The sequence below is a fragment of the Alligator sinensis genome, unplaced genomic scaffold (genome assembly GCF_000455745.1).
Source record: "Alligator sinensis unplaced genomic scaffold, ASM45574v1 scaffold71_1, whole genome shotgun sequence".
NCBI lineage: Eukaryota > Metazoa > Chordata > Crocodylia > Alligatoridae > Alligator > Alligator sinensis.
Genome location: NW_005841834.1, coordinates 3,640,948 through 3,663,475, shown reverse-complemented (window position 1 = coordinate 3,663,475; position 22,528 = coordinate 3,640,948). Strand labels below are relative to the sequence as shown.

The following is a 22,528-nucleotide window of genomic DNA, read 5'->3' as shown; positions in this document are numbered from 1 at the left end:
CTTAAGAGAGGACATGATAGCAGTCTTCAGACCTGCCATAAAGATGACTGAACGCCCCCCCCGCAAAATGTTTCTTTCTTGCTGTAAAGAGTAGGATATGGACCAATTCCTTGAAGTTGCAGCAAAGTAGGTTTAGACTAGATATCAGGAAAAACGTTTTCATTGTTAGAATAGTGTGGGAATGGAATAGCCTGTCTAGGAAAACTGTGGACTCTCTATTGTTGGACACATTATTCAAGAATGGGTTGGACAGGCATTGGTCAGGGATGATCTAGCAGAAGCTATGGTTATATTCCATATGGGTACTACCCAGGCTTCTGGGATTTTCTGGTTGCCATATGGGGCTGGGAGGAAAATTTTCCCCCTTCTGCGGCTACATATCAGAGGGTTTTGTAAGTCTTCCTCAGAAGCATTGGAAATGCAAAACTCTAAAACTCTTGGTTCAGAGAGGATACCTCTGAACCAAGAGTTTTAGAGTATTACATTTCTTTTTGTCTCAGACCAACGTGGCTACCAAGTACACCTCAGAAGCATTGGGTGTTTTTTGCAGCCAAGCCTTGGGATTTTAAATGGGGTGTGCCAGTGATCCTTCTGGTACTTAACCCAGGAGGTTCCTGGCTAGAGGGTCTTGCCCCTCTGCTCAGGTTCAGGCTGATCATCATATTTGGGGTCAAAAAGGAATTTTACGCCATGGCCCAATTGGAGTGGATGGTGGGAGGGTTTTTGCCTTCTTTTGTAGCAGGACATGCAGCCCTTTTCCATGGATCTTTTAAGCATATTTTAACAATCTTTACAGCAACAGGATATTGGCTCTCATGGTCTCCCTGCTTTACCTGTAGCAGGTTAGGGTATTATGTCTTGTGACTGTGTCATGGTTGACTGTGTAGTTTTGCTAATTAGTTAGATAATGGGATGATTTGGATTATTTGGATAGCTGATATTTTTAACAGTTTCTTTGCCTCTGTTTTCCTGAACAGGGACCGGGATATCTCACCTACCAGAGGTAGGGACAATCTTGAAGATTATATATGAAACTATGAAACTATGGATAGGGATGATCCTTCCTCAGGCAGGGGGTTGAACTAGATGACCTTTGGAGGTCCCTTCTAGCCCTGCTTCTCTATGATTTGAAGTCTTTTCCACTTTTATTGTAAGCTTTGCTGAGACTTTGTGGGAAGGGTCACAATTAAATCTAAGAAATAAATACATCCAAACCAGCACTAAATTTCTCACATTATATTCAGAGAATGAAATAATATTTTCTTTATGTTAATATAAGCAAATATGCCCTCTATGTACATGGGGCAGGGTGGGGAACAAATTACTCAGTATCTATAGCTGCTCATTCCTGTGTTCAGACTTGTTTGTTTTGTCATTTATATAAATATTTGTGGATACAATGTAGGCACCAGTATTGGACAACATTGGCATGTATAATAATATCATAATAATATCTTCAACTTATATATACCTTGCAACTCAAAGCATATTGCCAAGTCTTAATTATTTAATCCTTACACCATGTCTGTAAAAGACTATTATAGTATAGTACAGATTGCACAGAAAGATTGAATGAGTTGGTTTAGGCCACACAGGTAGCTAGTGGCAAAGCCAAGAGGAGAGCATAAGTCTTGGCTTTTTTTTTCCCTGTTCTAACCACTGAACCACCTTCCCTTAAGGGTGTAAATTCCTGCAGTGCTTCTCCAGCCACAGTTCTGAAAACCAGTGCACTAGCAAATTGAACAAAATCTAATGTTTGGTGTGTAAACAAATGAAAAGGTTCCCTTTTGTGACCGTTCCCATTCCCCATCTTTTTTATGACTCACAAAATAATTTTATTGCATTTTTGAGGGGGCCTCATTTTACAAATTGTACCAGGTCTCCTGTTCCTGGCATTTGATCAACCCAACATTGTATAGGCTCCAATCCTTAGTCCCTGTATATGCAACTGCTGGATGCTGGCCACTAGCTGCCGCTGCTGCTGTTACATTCTTTATAACCTCAGTGTTATGCCCTCAGCTTTACTGTATGAGTGGCTGAACCATTCTGTGCTTAAATAATTCCAAATATATGCAAGTAAATCTAAAACAGATGTTTTCCTGGCTCTTTTTCCCTCTCTGTCATGCTGCTTCTGTAGTTTCTCACAGGCAGAAGTTCAGGTAACTGACACATTTGCTAGTTACATTCCAAAGCAAGGATCAATAAGGGTAGTGTGTGCATAAACACATGTGAGTGTGCACACGTGTAAGTATGAGGAATGGGAGAGAGTGAGCAAGAGCAAGCATGAGCAACAGAGTGTGTGCGGTGCTCTGAACATCTGTTGTACTCAACAATGAATGAACTAAACACTTCTCTGTTGTGATATGTTGCTTGCATGCCCTATAATCCCACTGATATAGTTCAGTTCACTCAGTTCAGTGTTTAGTTCACTCTTTGAATGCATTCCTTTGGACTATACTGAGCACTGACTTGGCAAGCTACGTTGTATGTTGTCTGAGTTACCAGCTTCATTATCTTAAGCTTAAAAATTGCCAAACTAAATTGCATTGGTTGTGACTTAGTTTTTAAACAATAAATAGATGGATATCATGTTCACAGTAAAACAACATTAAGAAACCAAGATAAAGTTTATCAAATGGCAGTGGGAAAAAACTGTCAGAAATAAGGTAGGAAGTATTGAGAAAAAGAGGCTTGCCTTCGCGTCTTTGTAGTATAGGAGCTGTGGGTGTGGCAGACTATTCTAACCACCTACATTAAAAAGATGCCACCCAATCACTGTGTATGTCCTCTGAAAATCTCCTCCCCTCTCATTTTGGCTAGGCTGATAGCCTTTGAAAGACTGCCTGTTTTGGATCACACAGTCTATAACATATAAAAGCTGTTAGCAGCTTTAGTAGTCAGCAGCTTCAAAACTAGCAGAGTTTTGTTCTTTGAGGGTTTGCAATAAGAGACACTCCTCCTTACAAGGGTTCACAACACTACATAGGAACAAGCTGTCAGAGTGCGAGAACAATATACTGTATTCATTTTTGCTATTATACAGAGGTAAGCAATTCAGCTCAATAAGTTTGTGTGCATGCATTTTTTCCAATGTTCATCACATTTTACTGGAGTAAGGAGGAATTTGAATGTCATTACTAAGATGCCCTGCTTTACTGCATTTAATATACTTTGACTACCAGTTTGCCTAGGAGATATTAATGCAAATAGTAAAAGGTATACTCTGGAATGTGATTTTCATTTCCAGTACATAACAGTCTGTGAGATTCCTTGTAGTCTCCCCAGCACAAACTGCTTCTGTGTGTACAGTCAGTGTGTAAAGAGGATACCTGTGATAATGGCATTCATGATAAGGTGGAACTTCATTTGAGCATAGCCACAATGTTAGTAAGATCATATTATGTTCTAAAGGAATAGCTCTAGACTGTTTGTCTGAGTGAGCTGACACATTATGATCATAATGATAATTTGGCATCAAGAAAAAAAAATCATTTTGCTACAAAGATGTAGAGAATCACATCTTCTGACATTTTTACTTCTGCAGATCTGCTGCTCTCCTGATTTAAAGCAGAACAACTCTGGCCTGTCTTCCTTCCCTGACCCCAAAATGACTGTAATCTCTGCAATCAGTTACACTTTTTTATTTTCCATTCTCTGTCAAACAAGTGCAATAGTATTACCCAATTCCACTGACCTATTCTTGTCAAACAATAATTTCACTGACACTGAAGCAGGGTTGGCAGCTCATTTGGACTCTGGAAAAATCCCCAAAGCCAGGAGGAAGCGATACATTTCACAGAATGACATGATTGCCATTCTTGATTATCACAATCAAGTTCGAGGTAAAGTCTTCCCACCTGCTTCAAACATGGAGTATATGGTAAGTTGACTTTGTTTACTTCTAAGGGTGAAATATCTTTTCTTTAGATGTGCTGGAATACATAAGAAGCTATAAATCCATGATTTTATCTTCTTAAGGCAAGCCAACATTTTGTAATGTGATAGGCTGATGATTGTTAATCTATGCATGACTTTCTTTTTTTTAAGGTGAACATTACAATAAATAATAAATAAGACCTAAGGGTTAAATTATGAACCCCTTACCCTGCTGAGCATTTACTTTCAAGAGCAGTCCCAATGGCATCAATGCAACTGAAGTTAATGAGGGTATTTGTGTGAGTTAACTGTTTATGGGTGTGAGAGAGAGAAACAATTGCTGTTTAGTAATTAGAATAATAAACCATGCATCTAGGATCCTGATTATTAATAGTTGCATTACAGAATTACTGAACACTGAAAGCCCAATGCTTAATAATACATATCCTGTTGAGGCTGCTAATCTTTTCTGCATGCTTGCAAAGCAAATTCAAGCAATGGAGTGATTTGTCACATCATTGTCTATTCATTCTATGTACATATTTAATATCTAACTAGCAGGTTTGTTCTTAATCAGGTTCAGTACCTGCTTAAAATGTTTCTCTACATATGTTGAAGTTACATAGAAATTAGTGTGCATGACGTTGTTCTTGTGGTAGGTATGTTTTTCTCTTTATAGGCAAATTCTGTCTCTGAAGTATCTGTCCCTTCAGTGTATATATCTAACTCACTAGTTTTTCATTCATTTGGATTTAATATGTTGTCATAGAGATAACAGCTAAGGCAATGTATTTGCAATATGTTTCAATAGTCTGTGCATGCATACTTAAATGCTCTAATGTTAAAAATAGGCTGGCTAAAGAAAAATACTTTTTTCTACTAGACAATGCTTTCACATTGTTTTTAAAGGGTCATCACATTCTGTATTTGCAACATAATATTCATTTAAAGTCACAGGGGTATAAAGCATGACAACAGATGGTTAACAAGTTGAAGAAACCTGATACAACGCACATGATAAGCAAAGGAGGGATGATGTAGTAGCAACTCATCCTCCTCTTTAGTTGCTGATGACAAACAATTTGGACATCTCTCTGTCACAGATGTTACCTAAATCTGCACTTGATCATGCAGTCGGCTGAGTATGTCCCATGAGCAACCCAGACAGCTGAGGGTGCTCAGAAGCTTTCAGGTCAAGACCTGTAGCGGTGATGCATACTAGCCTTGACGTTTAGTTTAGTGGAAAGGTCAGAGGCAGAAAAAATAAAAAGGTCAAAAGTCAAGCTCAATCATCACTTTCATTAAAGAATTCCATGGTTGATGGGTTCTTTTGACTCTGAATAAATAAACTTAGCTATGATGTTTGGAAGAAGGTCAGTCTCATGTCACCATTGTTGGGCTGATGTCTTTTGGAAATGTGCCATGTAATTTCCTACAATGCAACCAGTAGAAACTCATTTCTAAAGACATTGCCAAAGTATTTTCATATATCCAAGGGTTTTATATGAAAGTAAAGACATTTAAAAAAGGAATAAGGAGGAGGATGATTCCATTCATCAAATGTATTTATTTATTTTTAATTGGGAAAAAATCACACTTCGTGTATCTTCTAGGGCATCAACTAAACATTGCTAGACTTCTGCAGTGGCTCAGTTTTGGAGTGGTAGAGTGATGATCTTGGTCTTGAGAAACTGTTTTTGACAACGTTTGCTGCCCTGCTTACAATAGAATGTATTCGCACTCTAGGGGATGCAGCCATATCCCTTTCAGTATTGAGCAGGTCTATTGGCAAGCAGAGATCACAGTGGTAATGGTGTGCTCCATGGGTGATGTACTTCCTAATGTACTTTTCAGAGCATATTTAGGCAAGAACCAATGATTACAATTCAAACTTTGATGTTCAGATTGTATTTCAAGACATAATCTCCTTTAGTTTTATAGGTCATATTGGGTTGCTGCTGTTTTAATTAGGAGAGGTTATGGTGTTTGACATGCACTCTCACATACAGAACGGGATCTCTATATTATCACTGCTAACAAAGTGTATTTTGCTGAAAGAGCTTTACAGAATGTATAGTGCTATGCCAAGGCCTTTGAAAAATGGCACAGCTAGTGATGAACATGGTTTTTTCCAAATCATTTTCTTATTCACCTAATGGAGAGGGAAAGGCCTGTCACGTTCAAGAGAACTCTGAAGTAGCTGAAAGACTGTTTCATTACACCGAGGAAACATTTTGTTTCATGTAATACATTTAAAACTAGTTTGGAGAAAATGAGAAAAACACATTTTCTCTTCCTGTCTTTGTCCCCAGTGAAATTACCTTTTGCTATCTTTCCCTGATGTCATTTTTTTCTTCTCATCAGCAACCATACCTAATTCCCAACTCTGTTCCTTTTTACTGTATCTCACTCACTTCCACTGATAAAACTTATGGTTTAACATTACAGCTCTGACCATCCACCTATACTTCTCTGTCTCACTCTCACGTGCTTATTTTTCACCTCCAAGCATCTTATAACTTCTCCTGATACATAGGGCAGAATCCTATTCCACTAGTTGCATCCAAATGGCAGTTATTTGGCTGTTATTCATTGTTACTCTGGGAGGCGCTTGGGGGAACAAGGTCTCTCCTGTTCCCCGCTGGTCCCCCTAGTAAGTTTATAGATGGCCACCAGGTCCCCTCTCAGGTTCAACAAGGACAAGTGCAAAGTCCTGTGTTTGGGATGGATTAATTGCATGCACAAATATGCATGGGGGAATGATTGTCTAAGGCTGCAGTACTTACTGTAGAGAAGGATCTGGGGGTTACAGTAGACCATAAACTGAATATGTGCCAACTGCACGCTCTTGTTGTAAAAAAATGACAGCTGGCATGATGGATTGTATTAACAGAAATGTCACTTGCAAATCAAGGAACATGATTCTTCTAATTAGTTTCAGGGGTTTACTTGGTAGCCATGTTGATCTGAGACAAGACAGACATACAAAAAACCAGATGATGGGAACAGCTATGGGCACTAAAATGGCCCCACAGTATGCCAAGCTTTTTATGAGCCACCTGGAAGAAGACTTCCTCAAGAATTGCACCATCAAACCCTTGCTATACTTACGATATATCGATGACATCTTCATAATTTGGAGTGAGAAACTGGAATCTCTACTTGAGTTCCACCAGAAATTCAACAGTCACCATCCCTCCATCCGACTTTCTTTAGAATACTCCAGCACCAACATCCCCTTTTTAGACACAAGGATCAGTATCCAGAAGGGTAAAATACAGACCACAGTATACAAGAAACCCACAGACCAACATACATATCTGCACAGAACCAGCAATCACCCGAAACACACCAAAAAAGCAGTGATATACAGCCAAGCCCTCAGATACCACCGCATCTGTACTGAAGAGAACACCCGGGATTGCCACCTCACCAATCTTAAAAAGGCTTTCACCCAGCAAGGACACTCCTCCAGAGAGGTAGATCGCACGTTTGAAAGAGCCACCTGGATACCACGTGAAGAACTGCTGCAGCACAGAAGAAAAACACCCACAAATCGCACACCGCTGGTTATGACCTATCAAAGGATCCAGACTGTGCCATGACAAGAAATGCAAAACCTGCCCCCACATCTCCACCACCTCCACTATTACTACACCCCACAACAGAGCCATCAGCATCCCAGGATCTTACAGCTGCACCTCCAGGAATGTAGTATACCTCATCCAGTGCACCAAATGCCCTGATGGAAGATATGTAGGAGAGACCAGACAACAACTGCGCACCAGAATGAATGCACACCGGAAATCCATCAAAGACAGAAACACCCAATTACCGGTGGGGGCACATTTCTCACAGGAGGGCCACTCTCTCTCCAATCTCTCAGTCCTGATCCTCAAGGGAAATTTACACAACACATCCCAGAGACGAGCCTATGAGCTCCATTTCATCAACCTGCTGGATACTAGAGATGATGGACTAAACATAGACATTGGATTTTTGATACATTATAATCTGCCTGGCAACTGACTCCCCAGCCCAGCCCCTGGCTTGTTTACTTTTCATTCCATCCAGGAAGAGCACACACCAACTGCTGCAGCTTCCCGAGCCTGATGAAGGGTTTTTGAACCCGAAAGCTTGCTTAATAACTATTCTCCAACCATTTGGGTTGGTCTAATAAAAGATATCAGATTCACCCAAGGAACCTTGTCTACAAAAACCCAGAACTCTTGCTTCGAAAATGATACCTTTTATTAGACCAACTGGAAAATCGCAAGAAAATTGTCCTTTTCTGCAAGCTTTCAGGATCCAATTCCCTTCATCAGGGTCTGGGAAAAATATAGATGGTACAAGATGGTAAAAAGTCCCCATAGGTAGGAAATAAACTTCATTTTTGCACAGAGGAAGCTGAAGATGGAAGGCTGCCCCTCTGAGTCCCTGAAAGTGTTTTTGTGAGCTGTGCTGAGTAGCTCTTTGATATGTAGATCAGGTAGAATTCCTTCCCTGAAGGTGTCAGATGGCAGGCAGGGAGGTAAAAAACCTTTTTTGTTGTTCTGCAATGATGTTTAAAACCGAAAGTCTAAAATCTCACAAAGACACTCTCACGGACCCAGAGGGACAGCCTTCCATCTTCAGCTCTGATGAAGGGACTTTGATCCCAAAAGTTTCCAGAAAAGGACAATTTTCTTGTGATTTTCCAGTTGGTCTAATAAAAGGTATCATTTTGGAACCAAGAGTTCTAGTTTTTTGTATGTCTTCCAATCAGTTTGGCACTGGTGAGGCCTTGCATGCAGTACTGTATCCAGCTTTGGACCTCAGACTTCAAGAAAGATTCAGTCAGACTAAATTGTTAAATGCAGAACAACAAGAGGGGCCTCGAAAGGAAGATTTATGAAGCAAGGCTGAAAGAGCTAGGTATATTTAGTCTGGAGAAGAGAGGACTGAGAGATTTGTTAAGTTTTCAAATATTTGAAGGGTGATTATAGAAAGGTTGGAGATGGGCTTTTCTCTGTACTTCTAGGGGACAGTAATGGGGACAGTGATGGGCCCCAAGTTGCAGCACAGGAAATTTAGGTTGAAGATTAGGAGGAACTTCCTGACTAAGAGGATGGTCAACCATTGGAACAGGCTTGTTCCAGTAGAGATATAGTGGACTATCCATCCTTGGAAGTTTTCAAGAGCAAGGTGGACAAGTACTTGGCTGGGATGGTTTAGTCAGGGATGATCCTGCTTTGAGCAGGAGACTGGACTAGATGACCACATGAGAACCCTTCCAGCCCAAGATTCCTGTGATCCTATGTTAATGCAAGTTTCCTTTTGCGTTTACATAGAGGTAATCATGTGTGCAGATTCGTTTCTCATGTACATAGCACCAAAAGTGTGTAATATAGTTCATGCTGTAAAGCTAACTAAGGAAGTAAGATCAAAATGAAATTATTGTAGATGAGCACAGAATTTAGCATAAAATAGCATTCAGAGAGTAATTGACAGTGATTTGCTATCCAAGTGGGAGGACATATCAAGTGGCGTGTCACAGCAGTCTGTTCTTGGTCTAGTATTGTTCATTATTTTTATCAGTAACATAGGTAATGGAATAGAGTGGACATTTATAAAAAAAAAGATGCAGAGAATGCTGCAAATAAAAATCCATTTGGGAGTATATTAACAGGGATTCTATATATATGACAAGGGAGGTAATTCTTGGTCTCAGCTGAAGCACTGTTTCCAGTTTTGGACAGCACACTTAAAGGGAGAGGTAGACAAACTAAAGAGAGTTTAGCACAGCAGGAGCACAGCAACAATGGGAGATTTAGAAACCATGACCTATGAGAAAGGTTGAAAGAACTGAGTTTGCTTAGTTTGGAAAAGAGAAGACTGAAAGTTGACAAGATAACCATTTTCCAGTATGTAAAAGTTCACTATAGAGAGTGAGGTGTGGTCATCCTCATATTCTCATGTCTCCTGAGGACAGAACCTAAAATATTAGGCTTACTTTGCAACAAGTGAGAGTTCAGCTAGTTATTAGGAAAAACTTTACAACTATATGGATAGTTAAATATTGGAGAAGACTATGTTAGAAGGGTTTTGAATACATATTACTGGAAACTTTCAAAGAACAAATTAAATAGATAGTTGCCAGGCCTGATCTAAATACAAGATTGTGTCTCAAGGCAGAGGAATCGCCTACAGACCTATACAGCTATGAGTCTATGAAATGTCCCTCCTCGCTTCTGAAAATCTGGCCTTCTATAAGTGGAGGGACAAACCACTGTATCTGAAATAATTTTAAATTAATCTCTTAAAAATGTTTATCCTGAAAAATGGTTCACTGTACATGACTCTACTCTCTGTAGTATTGTAAAACAATATTGCAAATACTTTTTAAATTCAGTGGAGAACATTGAAATTTGAGGTCATGAATTTGAGCTCCCTGCTGGTAAAACTGATAACCAATATGGGGACTGGCAGTACAGATTTATAGATACCATTCCTAAATCAAAGCCTGGAGAAACTACTACCAGAGGCCTCCTAGTGGCCTGTGTGATATGAGATAGTTGTCTTAGATCAGTTTCCAATAAAAAAGTGTCCATATCACCAAATCTGCCATCACAGTTTGCATTATTTGACCTTCCTTTTGCTAATCTCAGCAGAGAGGCCAGTGATCAGATGGACAAGGAAATTCATAGAGAAATTGAGTTGCCATAAACAATAAAATAATATTCATCTTGTATTCCAAATTAATATTATTAGTCACATGAACATGAGCTGAGAAAAAAATCACAGGAGCTCTCACTATTAGTCTTCATTCTTTAATGCCCATTTATTTCCAAACCCCTTTGTGGAGATTGTCAAGAGGGGTGCCATAGAAGGGTGAAGAAGAAGGATGAAGAAGGCTGATTTTGGAGATATGGATCTCTGCCTATCACCAACCCTGTACTGGGTTCACAAAGTCATTTTACAGAGGTCACAAAATATCCATTTAATGGCCGCAAATACTATAGCTGGATTAAAACTAGAGACCTAGAGAAAAATACATAAAAATTCCTAGCCATTCCAGTTACTCCAGAAGGTGCTTTTTAAGTTGGGTGATTGATTGGTAGGTCAGATAGATCAAAGCAATATTTACTTGCCGTTCTGAGTTCATTAAACAGTCTTAGCTGGTATCTGAAATTTTTTCATCATGATATGACAAAGTGAGTTTGTCCTCCATCGTTCTGGCACTGATAATACAATGCGTGTGTTATGTGCTTCTTGGCACTCAGCTTATTCAACTACTACTGCTGTTTGTGTCAATATACTAGTTTCTTTTGAACTTTCAAATTTATAGACATTTAATTCCTTAAACTGTTTGTCTTTGCTCATGAATATAGGCCAATATAGAAACCATCTATGCTTGTGAATAAGGATTAAAGGATAAGCTCTTGTAAAAGCAACGTAGAATAGTTTGAATAAGACTTAATTCATGTAGTCAGTCGACTACCCTGTGTAGAATATTTTTCTACTTTAAATGCATATTTTTTTTATTCAGCATCTTTTTAATGCATATAATGATGCTGTCTCAGTCATATCTCTCGGCAAAAATTGACCTTAGCCTTAGAAGTAATTTTCAGATATTTAACCTAAATATTTCCTTTTGAAGTTCAGTTTATTACTCTTCCCAATTCCATTTCACATCATTACCTATTTAATGTTTGCAGATAGTTTTCTTCTTTGTAGCTTTTATCCCACTTGTATGATATACCGGTATATCATATTTCTTGAATCTATTTGTACAGTTTAGGCACACCAATGTTTTGATTATTGATATTCAGATATAGTTACATTCACTTCAGTGTAATTTCATTGGAAATGTGTAAGGCAATTTGAGGGAAAACTAGACACAGTAATGTTAATTGATGCATCTTTTAGCAAGCTCAGTGGTACCTACTCAGGAATAATACAATGTGGTTTGTTACTTTGTTCTAGAAGTTGTAGGAAATCAGTTTTCTGTTGAATAATATTGCACTTACATAGACCCACAAAACCCCATATAAATAGTAAGGCTTGAAATGAAGTAATAGGCAGACAAGTTATGGGACCAGAAGCTCTCTTGAGTTGGGGCTGCTTTTCATCACTGCAGAAGCACAAAGTAGCTCCACATCTGGCATACCCAGGTCCAAGGTTTCTGGGAACTGGTGGCCAGCTTCAGGGGGCAGTGTAACAGTCTCTAGATGTTGCTTTCCTGTGTTCTGAAAGGCCTGCTCATGTTGTATTACTAGCAAAAATCAATCAGTTACAATAGCTTTTATATTGCTCTTACTGGACTGGCATATAGTGAGGCCACAACTGAGCCAATACTAAGCTATACTGTGTATTGTATACTGTACATGTATATTGAGCCATACTGTGTAGGTCAGAGGCAAAGGTCAGGAAATATACCCATAGTGATTAAAAGAGGGCAGTTTGAAAGAAAGGCAAAAAGGACTTTTCCTGGAAATTATCCTTTTGTGCAAAATCTCAAGAACTCCCTAAACAATGAAATGGTCAGGAATGGCCTGCTTACATTTGACCTGGTGTGAGAGCTCCTTCACTTGTTTTAGGTATAATTCTTTTACTGTGTCCATCCTAATGTGGTCTGCATAGATTAATATTTACAGCATGTAAATTTAGTATCAGCAAAAAGCCTTCTAGGAATTTAAGCCAGCAAAAAACAAACCCAGTCAGGGCCTTGATAGAAAGGCATCCCCCTAGGGCTTTCAGAATTAGACATTCTTTTATTATTAAATGTAGCACCTCTTGAACTTTTTGGCTAAAAACAGAGACAGGGCATTTTTCACAAGAATCGTGTTCCAAAGTACACAGTACTTGGTTTCATACATGAATGGAGAAAGTAGTAACCTCTAAATCTCTCCACATTTTTTGTCCTGTTTCTGTATCTGAGACAAAACTAAGGAGAATGTATTCTCCGGGATGGTATAAATATACATATCAAACAGGGCAGGAGATGGAAACCATACCATTTTCTCCAACTGGATGTTGCCATGCAGTTCTCACCTTAGGCACCCTCCATAGGTACATGCCCTCCCAGGATCCCTTAAATGTGCGTAAAAGTCAATTTAAATTTGAATGAGAATAATGGTCTCTGTATCTTCATCTGCAGTCTTGCTTATCAACTTTTATCAGACTAGATCATCATCTAGTGAGGCTTCTAACCCATGGCTTACATTTGTTTTGAAGAAGGAAGATGTTCCAATATCATCCGTTCTGTATCAGTTAGATATTTGTTTTTGTGGCATAGCTGTTTGATACATGATAAGTATTTTCCATAATCAGATTTTTCTCAGGTTTGTTGTTTTTATTGAAAAAATAAAAAATCCTGAAATAAAAAATTAGACTTCTTTTTCCATAAGAAGATGGAAAAACTCCAGAAGAAACACATTTCCATTAATTCCATTAACTTTCATTGAAAATATTTCAAATAAGCCAATTCTACCCTCAGGTTCATGACAAGTTGTCAGTGTGATATGGTACTGGACAAAGTTAGGGTGCTTTGGACATGTCTACACATGATGCTACATTGCCATAGCGACACACTGTGGTGACATAACATCCATGGGTGTCTACATGTGACCAGGAGCTACTTCACCGTAGTGGCACACTCCCCTGTTATAGCATGCCACTACCACAAAGTAGCTGCTAAAAATAACTCAGCTGTGTGTATGGCATAGTATGGAAAGTTAGTGCACTGTGCTTTAGTACTTTGTACTTTGGAAGTACTAAAGCATAGTCCAGTAACAATGTTGCCATAGGGCAACGTGTTGATGCATCCTTTGACACCTCTTTTGGGGTAAGATCTTGCCAAATAACATGTGTTCTGTGGTAGGTTAGCAAAACACTAGATACTTTGAGGTATTTAGCTCTTACTGAATACCTTTTGACTTTTCCAAAAGATACAGGCATAGCATACTATCAAATTTGCGAGGAAGTCATACTATCAAATTTGACAGTCTACCATTTTAATTTATTTTTAGTCTTTGAAACCTGGTTCTACAGATGAGAGAGAGAGAGAAAAAAGGAACAGATGCTTGAAAGAAAACAGTTTTTTTATTGGCAGTGAGCAAACCTCAAATCTTTGGGTCTGGACCAAATACACACCCAAAAATGTGAATTCTTTTGTAAAACATACCTAAGCTTCATGAATATGCAAAATTACTTGAAATCTGCTGACAAGTCAGAGGTGTGTATGTGTGTGTTTGTTTGTGATTTTTAGGCCATCTGATTCTAGTTATTCTGGGAATTTTCTTTTCTGTCATTTGCATACTTATGCTTACCATAAATCCAGAGGCATGTTGTGTGTTTTTTTAAAAATGTAGTAAATATATTTGAATCAGTACAATTTTGTATTTGGTAATATTGCTGTGCTAAGTCTTAATGAATTTGAACCAGTTTGCTTGTACGGTCTTGCAAAAGTATCTCCTATAGCATGTTTTACTTTAGAAAGTCTACTTTGAGATTTTCTATCTAAGTTTCTCTAATTACTGCTGCATGTATTATAGCAGGTTTTGGACCCAGACAGTAAGATTTATAATAGATGCACAGTAAGATTTCTAACAGGTGTTAATTCAGAAGAAAGTATTCCTATTCTTAGAGAGAGAGACATCCTTGAATCCAAATGATCTCACAGCCCAAATAAATATATAAAGTTTGCCAAATCTGTCTATAAATTCCAGTGAGCTCATATGTTTTCGTCACACAGTATATATTGAAAAAATGACCAAGAAGAGAGAAGGCATTTTTAAACTCTGCTAAAAATGCTTGCAGGCAAAAGGAATGGTGATTGTTTTACTAAATTTGTGCTGCCAACAAAATGGCCCTAGGCAGCATGGTGGACAGCAGCTCCCCCAGTTGCCTGCAGGTAGGTCTTGTGGGGGCGGGGGCGAGGAGGGACATAAGGTGATATGTGGGTAGGCAGGGAGGGCAAATTGAGGTTGTGGTGGTGGTTTGTGCCGAGGTGAGGGAAGGAGTGGGTCAGGGTTGGCAGCTGGGGCTGCGGTCACTGGTCAACCAGGGCAGTGTGTGGCTGCAGGGCTTTGCAAGAGCAGGACAAAGCCACTGGTGGCTTGTCTGGGGGGGTTGTTGGGGTGGGGAGGCTGGCTCCCTGTTGCAGTGTTCACTCCCAGGGAGGGGTCAGGCACTATAGACAACATGTTTGGGGGACGTGTGGGGGATGTGTCACCCCAGATTTGTGTGCCCACAATGGGGCATGTGACTTCACTTTGGTTGGACCAGCACCAGGCTGCCCCCATGGCCCAGTGGGTGGGACCCATCATGGGAGGACTGAGTGAGGTGGGGAGGTGAGACTTGCTGCTACTTCCAGGATCCCTACACCAGACACACCACCATGGAGTAATACCATGCTGCGTGCAGCTCAAGGACGAACAGGCTAGGGGGGACCTGCTCTGGACTCACCTCCTCCCACCCCCAGCCACTTGGGTGCTCAGCCACACCTCTGTCCTGGCAGGGAGGTGGGGTGGGAAGTGACGGTGGTGGCCGGGCCATGGCAGGAGGTTAGAGCTGTGGCAGGAGGGGTTGAAGGCAGCCCAGCCACTCCCCCATCTGTCATTCTTCACACTGCTGGCTGCTCAGTGTTACTACATGGCAGCATGGCTTGTGCAGGAGTCCTGGTGCTGGTGGTGGAGGAGCTGGCAGTAGCATCAAGTCTCTGCCTTGCTCTGCCATCCCACTTCTGGTCCTGCCCACTGGGCTGTGGAGGGGGCCTGGTGCTGGTCAGCCCAGGCTGCAGCCCTGTGCCCCACTATAGGTGCACAAATATCGGGGGGCATGTGCCCCTCATTAACCCCTGACACTTTGCGTATGGCATCGCCTATAGTCAGGCACTCCCCCCTATGGTCAAGCATGCACTGGAGGGCTGTAGAACAGTGGCTCAAGAGTGAGGGGCACCAGCAAGGCTAGCGAGGCCTGTGGACCAGGAGTGAGGGGCACTGGTGGGGACAGGGGACTGGGGGTCAGGAGGGAGGGGCACCAGCAGGGCTGGGGGTAGGTGGTAGGGGATGTGGCTTGGGAGTGAGGAGCACCAGCATATCAGGGCTGCTCAGAGCCAGAAAGCAGCTGATTTTCTATGATTAATAAAACCAAAATCAAGCTCCAAAATATAGAGGTATTTAGACTGTATTTTATTATAATGTTTGATTCACTGGTAGGTTTCCAAATTGCTTTAAAATTGTAACTATAGTAAAAGCTCTGTTATCCAGCATCCCCTGGGAATGTGGGATGCCTGATAACAAAATATGCTGGTTAACTGAGTGGCCTGAACAGGCGTCCTTGCTTGTTCAGGCCACCACTTCTCCCGCCATGTCCGGGGCATTGCTGCCCCTCCCACAGCATCGCCAACTCTCCTGTGGGCCCTGCGGGACAGGGAGGCATGCCCCATGCAGCCTGTTATGCCCCCGAGCCATGGGGGCTCAGCAGCACAGACTCCTTTGCCCCAGGCCATGCGGGCTCAGAGAAACCGGAAGTGCCACGGTGGGCACTTTCGGTTTCACTTTTCCTTACAAGCCGGCATGGCAGTTAACAGAGCATGCTGGCTTGTAAGGTGTCGCTTACCAGAGATTTTATTGTATATCAATAAAATATTGTGTTCAACTTATTCCTATAAAGGTAGTGGTGTTTCATTTTAATTGTGGAACACAGATTTTGGGGTTTTTAATCAGAACTTTTTGGAATTTTTTTAATCAGAGAATTTGGGATTTTTAAATAGAGAAAGCCAGGATCCCTGCTGATCTGTAAAGAAGCAGTGCGGGAGAATTTTTCATCTTTCATAATGTTTTCAATATTATCTGGGAAGGGATATTATCTAGGTGCGAAAGGATATAGCTAACTGAGCTATGTATAAAGTGTGATCAAATGGGTTGAAACCCTGGAAACTATGATTTTAAGGGGTACAATGTTGGGGAGGATAAGGCATCTTTTAAATGGGTACCTGGTAATTTGGTTTGGGGAGCCAGTGGTGGCAAGAGGTGAAGATAGATTCATTTCTTCTTTGCATGTCATTAGCTATAGGAACTAGCTACCTTAGCCATACTGGTCCATTGTGTTGCCTAGGCTTGGGAAGAAACTTTGACCTTTAATTAGGATTTAAGGTATGAATAGAACTATACACAAAAGATTTCCTGCTTGTGAAATTTACATTGCAGAGATATGTTTAAATTATTCATATTAAATTATCTCTGTTTCTTTGGGCAAGATTAATGTCATGTTATGCATCTTTTCTTGTCTTTCATGTAGATTAATTTTCTTTACTACTGAGAAAGAGAAAGTAGACTGCCTACAGAAGCTCAGGCCTTTCTGAGCCAGTTTGTGTCTAAGGGCCTTGTTACATAGTAATTTTGTGTGGCTCCTGGAGATCTTAACACCTGGACGGTGTGAACATTAACACCTGAAACTAGTTTTAAGCACTCATTATATAGCTCAAAGTTATACCACTTCAGGGCAGGATTATTTATGATCTGTGTTACCCAACTCATGTTACACTAAGGTATAGCCCCTCTAGGCTACACCTTAGTTTAAACACCCCACCTACCTCTCCCCATCCCCCAGACTGCGCCCACAGCCCCCCAGCACCCTGCTCACTGCCCTACCCCTCCTTACTTATGGCTGCCAGTGCTGTCTGTCACAGGGAGCAGGCAGGGAAGGGTTAACTTGCCTGATTACCTGCTGCCACCCCTGCTGCAGCTCTCTGGGTGGTCTACAGCCTGGAGAGAAGCAGCAGCCTAGCAGTAGTGGCTCTGGCAGGTTAATCCTTCCCTGCCTACTTCCCCAGTGGCCCAGGGGCAGGCAGTATGGGCAGCCACAAAAAGACAGGTTGTGGGGGAGGGGAGGCAGGTGAGAACCCCGTGGGGCAGAGGGGGAAGCCCTTGGCATGCAGGGAACCAGGGGAGCTCTGGGAGGCAGAGGGGCAGCCCAGAATGGGAGAGGGGATTCTTACTTTTCAGTTTTCTTGGCCCCTGCTGCCCTGGAGTATGAGTGCTCCAACCTTGGGCTAGCACTACCACCAATCAGCATTTGGGTGGCTCCCAGTGTAAGGTGTGAAAAGGCGCTTAGGTGCCACTCTGCCCTACCTTCTACACTTCAGACTAATATGATTAACTACATCTGTGCCCAGTATTCCAGAGTAGTTGATTATTTCTCCTAAAATGATTAATATTAGTATCTATAATGTCATCATTAACCTTCCTTATTAACATCCTATTAATATGCACAGCCCAGTTAGCAAGTCTCTTACAGATTCAGTGTCTGTCTCTTGGCTGACTCTATACCCAATACTATATTAAAGATTTCTTCATGACAATAAGGGCTAGAAATTTAATTGTTTCCAATGCATGCCAAAATAGGTAGGAGGATGAGAAAAATGCCAGTAATGTGTATCATTCAATACTGGTTCAATTTGTCCATGTCAACACTACTTACCTTATCTTTTTAGTGCCTTATGATGCCACTGTCAGGGTAGGAGACAAAAAAGGCCATGTCCACATGAATATAAATGTTTAGTTCCCCAGGGACAAGAAGCAGTGGCATACCTTGTGCCACTGCTACTTGTTCCCAGGGAATGCATGTGCCATGTGCGCCCTGGTGTGCAGCAGGTTACCCCAAGTCGGGGCAGGGGCACTGGGGCCAGCAACTGTGCTGGCCCCAGAAGCTTTACCTGGGGCCCTGTGGGTCAGGAAAACTGCAGACATGGTGCTCCTGCAGCTGGGAGTCTGCCGACACCTGGAGCATAGCTCCAGATGGCCAAGCTCCAGTTGTGGGTGACACAGGCAGTCGCTGCATGTACTACCCCTCTTTTTTCTGTGCAGGTTTTTTTGACCCCAGAATTTCCTGGGGTCAAATACCCCCCCGAACTCCCGCACTACAAGGAGGCAGCATACTGCATGGCTGCGCTTGTCTGGATGCAGTCAAATATTCTTTCTTAGTGTCATTCTTTTCCCAAACCACAAGGGATGGATAGAGACATAACAATATTTTTATTTAGGCCTGTTTAAAATCATAATAAGTAACTCCCATTTTCTGAACAGCTCCAAAAAACAAGCCTATCTCCTTTCATATCACCCATGCCAAAGAAAAAAGGTAAGCTCAATTTCTGAATCCTGGAATTTGGTAATTTCACATGAACTGGAACTTTGGTGGCATGCAGTCACCAAAATGTGTAAACCTTAAATGTGGCCCCTTACATAATAAGCACAATAAAAATAAATGTTGAATATGTATTTATATGTGTATATGCATTACTGGTATAAGGGGTTATATGTTACACTTAAAATTGAGTGTACTGCTTGAAATGGGTATTTTACCTATCTGTAAGGCAGGTAAAAGAAAACTTTGTGACTACATTTACTGTATTGCATCTTTGAAATCATAAGTCACTAGAAAAAAGACTGCAATACCACTCCTAAGCTTAATAAAATGCAGTAAAGTGTTGACAGAACTCTTTGGTATGTTTGGAATAGTCCAGCAATTTCTTTCCAGAAAAAAATATAATTTCAGAAATGTGTTGTGTAAAATTTAAGCCAGATCATAAATCTTGATGCAGGTATCAGCAACATGGGAGGTGATAATTATTCATCTCTCTTTCTTTTTATTTCTGTGACAGGGTGTTAATAAGCTGTAGTTGAAAATGACCTCCTCTATGATTTGTTTACTGAGTGTCTATGGAATTTTCTCTGGTACAAGCTTAACCAGTATTTGAATTTTGCTCATTTTTCATAATGGGGAGGAAATAGCTTGTGGCAGTGGAAGGCAAGTCAAAGAAATACATTCCAGAATAAAAGCAATTAAAGGATTAAACATATTTACACATGTCAGGGTAGAATTGCCATATTTTCTGCCTGTGGAGAGTCGTGTCCTCGAAGCACCTATTTGATATTCAGGAACATCCTCTATTTTTCTTTTTTGGTTTGCATATTTGATCAATGCAGTACCCTGAAGAATTCATCATCATCATTCCAAGCTGGCTGTCAATTTACAGTGTTAAAGAGCCCCATCCTGCCTCCATTTTTGCCCAGGCACTGAAAGTGTTAACTGCTAATTAACTTCAGCCCCTGCAGGCTCATGACAGAAGGACTAACACAAGGCTTACACATGGGCTCTTCATTCTGGGCAGATATGGAGTGTCTAACCAATAGGTGTAATACGTGTATGTTTCTAGCCCTTCCAGTTGTAAGGAAAGCCTTGTTAACTCTACTTGGCCCCATTTTACCATGGGGATATAACATTCTGAGAAAAATCCTACTCTGTATTGCAGTCAATGAGAGCATTGCCATTCCCATGTTTATGTCATATCCTGCGCTAGAAGAATGCTTAAATGCTTAGTCCACTGGTAGTTGTACAATGTGTGTCATTTCAAACTGGGTTCACATGAGGCTGTAGCATGATATGCAGGTAAATCAAGAGGTATTCCTCTAAAAGAGAAAATCTGAAGAAAAATGACATTCATTCTATTACAGGTGAATACTCATACAGTAGGCATGCAATGAATGCAAAAGAAAACTGCTTTAATGGATGTACAGAGTGCAAATAGTATATTGTCTCTGCCTGCCAATAAAATTTGAGTCCTTAATGTTTCATCTATCCCAACAGTATGCTCAAAGTAGTAACAATGTTGATTTTAATACCTGTTTTGTTTTAGTCAGTAAAATTTAACCATACCATGGCACATTCATCATTCACAGATTTCCTTATCAAAAGCTTGCATGTTCAACCTGTTATATGTAGCTGTTGCCAAGGGCAATAGCCCATTTAAGAATATTAGGTATTTTACTTCATAAATAAAACAGAAGTAATTTTGTTCCTTTTAAAAGGCTTCCATTTTCTCTTGGGAAATTACTAGAAAATAAATAGATCTTGAAATTGTGGTATAGTAAAATTTAGGAGTCCTTTAGCAAACTTGCATGAGGTTTTATAAAAGCAGTGGTTATGGGTAATCTCAGATTACAGAGAGCTCTAATTAAATTGGTAAATATTGTTTCAGATATATTTCTTTAATGTATTTCCATATACATATAAATGGGTGAATTACAATCCTTAATATTTAGTTGTTTCCAGGTGTAGATTATTGTCCTACAGAAGACTCACCTGCACAAAGATAAATTAGGTATGCGAGGCCACCATATTTAAATGTTCCATAAATATAAATATAATATTCTTGTAATAAGAAAGATTGCCCATGGCCCAGGACCCTACTGTTCTAAGCACTATAGACATCAGACACACCCAGAGAACAAAAAGGCAAGCTTTGGCCCCAGAGAGTTTACAATGTAAGTATAAGGCAGTGAACAGCAGACAGATACAAAGAGATAGCAGAACCTGAGAAAACAAAGAAACAGTTTGATCAACAATAGTGAAAACACATTGACAGTGTAGCTGCAGCCAAGTCATCTACAGACGCTGACGCAGTTCACTTACAAATTATAATTGACAAATATTTTATACTCTTTTCTCTGATGTTGTACTTCATGGAAATTATAGGGGTTATTACATGTTTTCTTGCTAACCATAGGGGAAAAATCATGGCATTACTGATATCAAAGGCAAAATATCCTTTCTTAGTGTTGAGGTGACACTGTTCCTGTGATGGTTCAGCAAATGTGAGAGGAAAGAATTATCTTGAGTGATATCTTTTATTGGACCAAGTGAATGGTAGGGACAAACATAGGCAAGCTTTTGGGTACTTTCATTGACCTATGAAAGGTTAGAATTTCACTCCTGAAGCTCAGTTAGTATGTACTTCTTGTAACACATTGAAACTTCCCTAAACTCTCTCACAAGGCTATTATCTGCTCATTATGCAAATCATTTCTAAAGAATAACTTTCGTTCTTATGGGATGGTTTAGATAAGAATGTGGATTTTGGGGTTCTGTGATTGGTCATCAAGGGCTCTGCAAAGAGATTGGGGTAAGAGTGCCACCATTTCCGGGCCAAGTTACCTGGATCCACAGCAGTTCACAGGATAGGGGTAGAGGTTCAGTGCCAGAAATAGTACTATGAAAGGGATCTGTAACTTTAGGAAGTTTGAAAACCACTGAGCAGATGACATCTTGACGTCTCTTCCAGCCCTTGATTCCGCTGTGTTGCCTACTAGAGGCTGGCTGCCCATTAATGTTAAGGTACAAACATCTAGGGCAAGATTATCAGCCATTGTAAATTGATCTGAAGATCTGGGCCCATAGTATTTATTTGAAAGTGTATTTTCATGACATAGTCATTCATCACCAAGACCATTTTACTAAGTGTTCCACATATTGTTCCTTTGTTTGATTATTTGTCTTTTTGTGGCTGCCCTCACTGACTTCCCCTCACAGTGTCATAAGTACTATGCCATAGATCAGGTATTATCCAGACCACTATTTCAATCTATTCTTTTAGTATTATTGAATTCCCTTTGCATGTTTAATAATAAAGCCAAATTCGTTATCACACTGTTCATTATTTTGTATATTGCATGATCCCTTACTCTTACTTCTCTTGCTAATTAATCCTGTTCTTTACACCTCTCCTAATAAGGAAACTGTACCTCCATGCCTTTAGTCATTTGATTTACTCAACCTGAATATTTTTCCCCTTCCTCCCCATTCTTATAGCATCAGAACTTGGATGTGA

The 22,528-nt window shown here is 40.4% G+C and overlaps 1 protein-coding gene across 2 annotated transcripts in view; it reads left to right on the top strand.

Moving 5' to 3' along the window:
- Nucleotides 1-2,872: 2,872 nt before the first annotated feature.
- PI15 (peptidase inhibitor 15) overlaps nt 2,873-22,528 on the top strand; it is a 34,220-nt gene continuing 14,564 nt past the window's right edge. For both annotated transcript variants that reach the window (XM_025200113.1, XM_025200119.1), the window contains exons 1-2: nt 2,873-3,045; nt 3,545-3,880. In XM_025200113.1, coding sequence (XP_025055898.1) covers nt 3,608-3,880 — 273 coding nt within the window. In that variant the 5' untranslated portion in view covers nt 2,873-3,045; nt 3,545-3,607. The remainder of the gene's footprint in view (nt 3,046-3,544; nt 3,881-22,528) is intronic.